This window comes from Xiphophorus maculatus, chromosome 14 (assembly GCF_002775205.1).
Source record: "Xiphophorus maculatus strain JP 163 A chromosome 14, X_maculatus-5.0-male, whole genome shotgun sequence".
NCBI classification, from domain to species: Eukaryota; Metazoa; Chordata; class Actinopteri; order Cyprinodontiformes; family Poeciliidae; genus Xiphophorus; species Xiphophorus maculatus.
In genome coordinates, this window is record NC_036456.1 from 6130276 (window position 1) to 6137484 (window position 7209).

Below are 7209 nucleotides of genomic sequence, written 5' to 3' on the forward strand. Positions count from 1 at the left end.
AACACCTGAACTTCTGCGGCGCACAGAGGAGCAGAAACATTTTATTTCTGGATTTAAACATGGACCACACGTTGCTCTGTGTGCTGAGCGTATTGTGTAAGTACAATACATTTTCTGTTTGAATCGTGTCGGTAAAATTATCTTTAAATGTTTGGATATTAATCGCTGTGGTCAACAGGGGTTGGTTGGTTGGTTATTTTGCTGCAGACTGTTTCAACAGATACAATTTGTATTTCATACCTTCACAGTTTGGTTCTGGTCAGAAGCTTCTTTATGATAAGTGTCTGCACAGAATTTTAGGCTTTCAGCAGATTTAACATGTATATAAGTCCATGTCATTAGTTCTATAGTAATTTTTCATGTGACATTTACTAATAGGATGGTGCTAGAAATGAGTGTTAAACAATATTTTTCTGTTTTTTAGACAAAAAGAAGTTAGTTTCAAATCTTTTGGATTTTGCCCCCTGGTGTTTAGGATTGAGCCTCATAATAACTTCTTACTATTATAAATATGTTTAGAAGTAAATTCTGGTGTCCTTGTTTTTCTCTGTAGGGTATTGATCATTGAAAATATAAAAAAATAATAAATATTAGTTTCATAGTTTGATAAATTCATTTTTAACCTGTTGGTCAATTTATCGTACAGACTGAGCTAGACATTTTAGACATTAAAAATAAGATAATTTAATTAACTGACATCAAATCAGTAAAAAATGTCTCGTATTTTTTCAGGAATGACCAACAGAGTTATATTATTTCCCTTAATGCCAGAATAATTTGAATCTTTTTGGTTACTTTCTTCAAATTTAGTACTTCTCGTGAAGTTAAAAAATTTAGTCCAGTTTAATTTCTGGTGAAAATGATCATAGGTTTCCTAAATAAAACAGGAGTGACGAGAGCAGAGGCTCTTTGTGTCCTGGAAAAATATCACTAAAATATAATGATGCTGAAGAAAGTTTAGCTCCCTCTTCACGTGCTGATGAATGTCAGCGATAGTCTTTAAAAATCCATGTTTCATTATATTCTGTAATTTTGTACAGTTTTGTGGGGATCTGGACACGAGAATCTGTGGTCAGCAGCATCAAGGTCTGTACTGACTGTGTCTCCATCATGGCTGAGTTCTGGAGAATCAGTGAACCTGAGCTGTGAGGTTAAAGATTCATCTGCAGGATGGAGGTTCTACTGGTATCAAGCTGTTCCTTATTTATCAAAGAAAAACTACAGATATGATTCACTGCCAGGTAGCATCAGTGGGACTGTAGAGAACTCCTTCATCATTCATGGACAGAAACACACAGCAGGATTTGCATGTAGAGCTGGAAGAGGAAACCCAGAGGATTTGACTCATTACAGTGAACCAAAGTTTGTCTGGTCTGCAGGTCAGTGTGATTAAATTTAATAAACCATTTGCTTCACTATCATTTAAACTAATTCCCATTTTGACTGAAAATATAGTTTAACCTACACTGAAAGTAATGAAAAGGGGGAAAAAATCATTGGAATTGAAAATAAAAAAAGTGTAATAATTACAAACAAAAGAGTGACTGTACAGGGTGGAGAAACTGTGAAGATAACATAATTACTCGTTTGAAGAAATATTTATCAATCTAGTGAATTTGCTTGATTAATTACACTCATGATTGAACATACAGTACTGCACATGTTAAAATGAAAGGAAAAAAATCCGTATAATACAAAAGCACAGATTTGTATTTGTTCTTGATCTCTTTTTTTCCTCGTTTTCCAGATCCTCATCCAGCAGCTTCTCTCTCAGTGAGTCCTGACAGAGAGCAACACTTCACCTCTTTGTTTAAGTCTGTGACTCTGAACTGTGGAGGAAACTCTGCTAAGTGGAGAGTGGTGGAGTTTAGAGAATCAGGTTCTTCTTCATTTCTATGCTCTACCTGGGGGACAATGAGTGGATCCTCATGTACCATTAACAGTCTCCAGTCCCATAAATCAGTGTACTGGTGTGAGTCTGGATCAGGAGAGTTCAGCAATGCAGTCAACATCACCTTTCAATGTATGTGTGTTAATTTAAAATGTGGTTTTCTGAAAAGCTCATTTCTCATTCATGTTAAACTTATTTAGCTGTAGACGTTTTTAATTAGGGTTTAATTTGTGTTTATAACCCTAAACACAAATTAAACCCAAACTTTGAAACCTTTATGGATTTTGATTGAGACCAATTCTGAACTCATAATCTGAACTTTGAAATATGAAACTGAGGCTTTTCAAAATGCATATAAAAAGTATTCACAGCTTTGGATGTTTTTTTTCCTTTTTATTGCTTTTACACACCAATCGTAAACAACAACATTTGACTTGAGAAGCTTTTACGAAATAAAACTCCTCATTGTCAAAGTGTGCGTGTAAACACACACATGTTCAAAATAATATATTGTTTTGCTCGTAAAAACGATACATTCTGATTATATAATCAAAAAAAAGCGATCTAATTAAGGAAATCTGGATTTATAAATACAGCTAGTTGTGAGACTACAAGCACCAATTGGATAGACCTCTGTAGAATTAGGTCAGTCACTTGAAATGGGTGGATTTTGATGCAATCACCTTATTTATCTTGAATATTTTTATTTAGTTGCCTTTAATTTGTAGAAATCGATTTTATCTTTGATGTCAAAGACTTTTTTATTTATGTAATTTTCTCTTAGGAACATCACATTTTAATTTTAAATGCAATTAGAAAACATCTTAAAGGGTAAATACTTTCTATAGGTACTGTAATACAAAAATTTACTGTGTAGTTTATGTTAGCCAAAAAAAATTATACGTTCGGTTTGTTCTCCATAATTTCCTCTAATTGTCTCCAGCAGCTGATTTGTGACTGAAGCTTAATTTTCTCTGACTGGTTTACAGATGAAGATCTTCTCCTGGTGAGCCCCGTCCATCCTGTGACTGAAGGAGCTTCTGTTACTCTGGGCTGCAGACTGAGAGGAGAAAACCAACTTTCTAATGTGTTTTTCTATCACAATGACAAACTGATCCAAAGTGACAGCAGAGCAGAGCTGAATATCTCTGCAGTGTCTCAGTCAGATGAAGGTTTCTACAAGTGTGAACATTCAGGAAAAGTTTCACCTCAGAGCTGGATGGTAGTTAAAGGTGAGCAGAGATTAAAATTTACTTTTAAACAATGAGAATATTATCATTTTTAACATTTTATATCTCAGCTGTTTCAAGACGTGTCAGCTCTTCATTTCCTGTGCTGTTGGTTGTCGGACCGGTTTGTGGAGTCGTCCTCGTTGTTCTCCTGCTGCTTCTGTGTCTCTTTGTAAAGTCCACAGGTGAGATTTTCATCTCCTTCTGAAATATAGATTATATTTTTTCATAAATTACACTTAGGCCACCGGCTAACTATCTTACGGCAGAAAGCAGAATAAAATTGCTTTGAACATTTAATCATATGTTGAATACATAATATATAATGGATACAGGTGTATTAAATAAATCTATGTACTAGTAGTACAAAGTAATATTATAATATTACAAAATTATTAGAATTGTACAGTTTAATCTTTTAATTAATTTTTCTTCAAAGTAAGCTTTGTTTAGATTTTTGTGACAGGATAGTGAAAGAAAATAATGAGCCATAATCTACAAACCTTGACTCTACGTCATTCAGATCAATTAGGCGATGAATGATAATAAAAATGAAACCAACTTTTTGTTTAATTTTCAACTACAATTAATTACAAAAAAAATAAGTCGCTCTACTAGGACATAATTTGTATTTTATGTTTTTTTTTTGTTTTTAACTCTAGCTACATCTAACTTGAATGACTCAGTGAGAATCCCTGAAGATCCTGTAAACGGTGAAGTTTACCTGCTGAAACACTGAAACATCCGACACCAGGCTGAAAACAAATGACTGAATTTAAGTCTTGATGTGTTTCAGATGCAAACGACGACCAACACGTCACCTACTCTCTCCTTGAACTTAAAAACTCCGGAAACAAGAGTGAGTTCTTCCAAAATTCTGTGGTTGAAGATGTTTTTCAGAAACGTTGCTTCTTAAAAAGCATATTATATATATATATTATTTATTTATTTTTTTTCCTTTTATCAGGTCGCCATTGTGAACCAGAGGAGGGCGCTGTTTATTCTAATGTGAGAGTAGGATCTGCAGGTCAGTAGAAACTGTAACCATTAAACATCATTGGATATAAATTGTCAGAACTTCTTTATATGTTCGACTTTCAATAGTTGTGGGTTTGGACTACAGGTTCAGTCACTGAGATTCAATGTCTTTCATTCACTTTGTCCTAGTTTGAGTTTTAAGATGTTTCTGTTTGTTTGGAAACGGTCATGTTTCAGTTTTAACCAATCAGAATCCCACGTGGCTTAATGGACTCAAAACATCCAGAACATTTGACACAACCCAAACGCTTGTTTGACGATAGGAATGTTTGCTTTGACATTTTAAATTGAATATTTGTTGAGTATTTCAGGCTCAAATACAGTATTATCTTCATGGTTAAGATCTAGTTCACATTTGTCCTAGTCCATGTAACTGTCTCACCTGATTCCTCTCTGCATTTACAGGAAGGTCCAGTCCAGCAGCAGCCGACGCAGCCGTTTACTCTGAAGTGAAATCGACCTCTGGATACTGATAATGCTGTTTGGACTGAATGTTAGATGGGTTTGTTAAAAAATATATTCTCGACATTTAATTCAGATTAATAAGACATGTATTGATATGTGTTCAATTGAGAAATAGATCAGATATAAAAGTACTTAATTCAAGACTGGGTCAAGTCAACAATGATACTCCACAGAGCTATAATATTCCAGAGTTAAACAAAATGTAATTTTCTCCTTGGCTGTTTGCAGACAAAAACACCAGGTAAGGTAAAATGCGTTTAAGATGAAATCAAACATAGTTTTTTGTTGTTGTTGTTTTCCTTTTGACTCAGAACAAGGTGAATAAATGCATAAAATTAAGAAAATCAAACACAACGTAAAACGGATTAGATTTACAGGGTTTTTAAGTTGTTTGATTTAACAAATGGAGAGACTGAGGTTTACGTTCTGGAAGTGGCGTTAAGTGAACACAAGGCAACAAAAACAAATCTACGTCACACCAGGGCCAAAATATTTATAAGTGAATGTCTTGGAGCTTGCCTAAGTCAAAATGTATTGATTTGATGCCTATTTTATTTCTTTAGCTGCATGCTGTTCAGTGTTTTTGTTTTTTCCTCTTTTTGAGTGGGGGAGTTATTGTGGTTGCACAATAACTCCAGCAAACCTGATTATATCAAGTTTGCTGAAAGAACATAGAAGATAAAGAGAGGAGTCTGTGTCCCAGAATGTCATGAATTTCAGACTCTGTTACATTAAAAAAATATAGTACTAGTGGATATATACAGTATATGCGTTCATCTTCAGTCGTATTGATTATTGCAACAGCGTCTTCACAGGTCTGTCCAACAAATCAATCAAACAGCTGCAGCTGATCCAGAATGCTGCTGCTGGCGTTCTGACTAAAACCAGGAAGATAGAGCACATAACACCAGTTTTAAAGTCCCTCCACTGGCTCCCTGTAGCTCAAAGAATAGACTTTAAAATACTGTTGTTAGTTTATAAATCACTGAACGGCTTAGCACCACAATACATTAAAGATCTGCTGTTGTTGTATCAACCTTCCAGAACCTCTCAAGTTCTGGTTCTGGTTCTGCTCTGCATCCCCAGAACCAGAACCAAACGAGCAGAAGCAGCTTTCAGCATCTATGCACCACAAATTTGGAACAAACTTCCAGAAAACTGTAAAACAGCTGAAACACTGACTTCCTTTAAATCTAGACTAAAAACCCACCTGTTTAGGATTGTATTTGAAACGTAATCAATTACAAATTTATTGATGGAACTTGACTTAATGTCGGGTTTTGATTATTGATTCTATGTTGCTTTGTGTTTCTGTGTTTGTAATGATGTAAAGCACTTTGAAATGTCTTGCTGCTGAAATGTGCTATACAAATAAAATTTGATTGATTGATTGATGTATAATATATATATGAGCAGCAATTTCAAACATGAAGCATTTTAGTACGCATAAGTAAATTGCTCGACGTTTGATCCAGAACAAATGGCGCAAAACAAATCCGCGGACCTGTGTCAGAAAACATAACTTGTGAATATTTCTTGCTGGTTTGCTGTTTTTATATTGTCAAATATTGAAAGTCACCTGCCATAACCTTCTGTCACAAGTAGCTAACTGCAGCAATAATGTAATTTGTCAAGACCAGTGAAGAAGGTGGAAAATATTGATTAATATGGAAACTCAAACCAGAGTTCATATATTTGCATTATTCTGCTTTGTGTGGCTGTTTGTCACGTGGCTTCAGTGAGGGATTGTGGGTAGGATTTATGTTTGTTGTTAATCATTTCAGTGAATTGCTTTAGCAATGGCAGCTCTTAAACGCCATCTGGTGGTTGATTCTTGAACTACAACAAGTATTGCACTTCTTCACTTTGTTGCTGTAAAGTTTGTTTTGCTGTTAATAAATTTATGTTCCACAAAATGAAAGTGGTGTAAGTTGAATTTACACTGTGGGCTTGTTGTTGACATATCTTTGTTTACTCAAACTAAAACTACTGCTGGTAAAGCAATCAAAGTGAGTTAAGTAAAGCAGAATTCAGTGATTGCCACATTAATTTCAGTCAGTTTCATAGGAGCTGCAAAATATTTTAGATTTTTTTTTTATTAAATAAAGTTAAGTTCCATTTACATACTGAACATAACACAGTTTTGCGGAAATTGTTGATATGACTACAGTAAATTAATTAAACAAGTTATTTTTTGAGTGTATTCAAAGGTATTATGATCATTACTGAAGGCCAAGAGGTACGACTGACTTGTTTGCTCTTCTTAACAGGCTGGCAGCAGATGGTAATTCCCTTTTTAGGAAACATGCTTCCTGTAACTTTTAAATTAAACTACAAATTTCTTGTTTGTTGGGTCTAATGATTCAGGAACTTTCTCCTCATTTTGCTTGTTGACCAAAAGCAGGAAATGAAAAAACTGCTTTTTTTCCCCTTTGTCACATTTTCTTGTTCTAGGATTATATTGTGTGTGTGTCTGCAGTTTTTTCATGCACCACTTTTGCAACAAATCAAAATCAGTCATCATTTATAATAACATAAAAACAGCACTGAAACCAACTTTTGTTGATTTCAGCATGGCTACAAAGT

General features: G+C 34.5%; 1 protein-coding gene across 1 annotated transcript; it reads left to right on the top strand.

The window, feature by feature from the left end:
* Window positions 1-5376, top strand: LOC111610986 (Fc receptor-like protein 5). The gene is made up of 9 exons (XM_023346396.1): window positions 1-96; window positions 1041-1379; window positions 1748-2023; window positions 2881-3123; window positions 3192-3305; window positions 3783-3833; window positions 3917-3979; window positions 4088-4147; window positions 4564-5376. The coding sequence occupies exons 1-9, from the start codon at window positions 60-62 to the stop codon at window positions 4629-4631; spliced, it is 1251 nt and encodes a 416-aa protein (XP_023202164.1). The 5' UTR covers window positions 1-59; the 3' UTR covers window positions 4632-5376.
* Window positions 5377-7209: the final 1833 nt, after the last annotated feature.

What these genes read in the sequence shown, in the direction of transcription:
- LOC111610986 (XM_023346396.1), top strand. Translation starts at nt 60, where the DNA reads ATGGACCACACGTTGCTCTGTGTGCTGAGCGTATTGT. An exon ending in CCCTGAAGATCCTGTAAACG is followed by an intron (nt 3,834 to 3,916) that starts GTGAAGTTTACC and finishes GATGTGTTTCAG; the next exon opens with ATGCAAACGACGACCAACAC. An exon ending in TGTGAGAGTAGGATCTGCAG is followed by an intron (nt 4,148 to 4,563) that starts GTCAGTAGAAAC and finishes CTGCATTTACAG; the next exon opens with GAAGGTCCAGTCCAGCAGCA.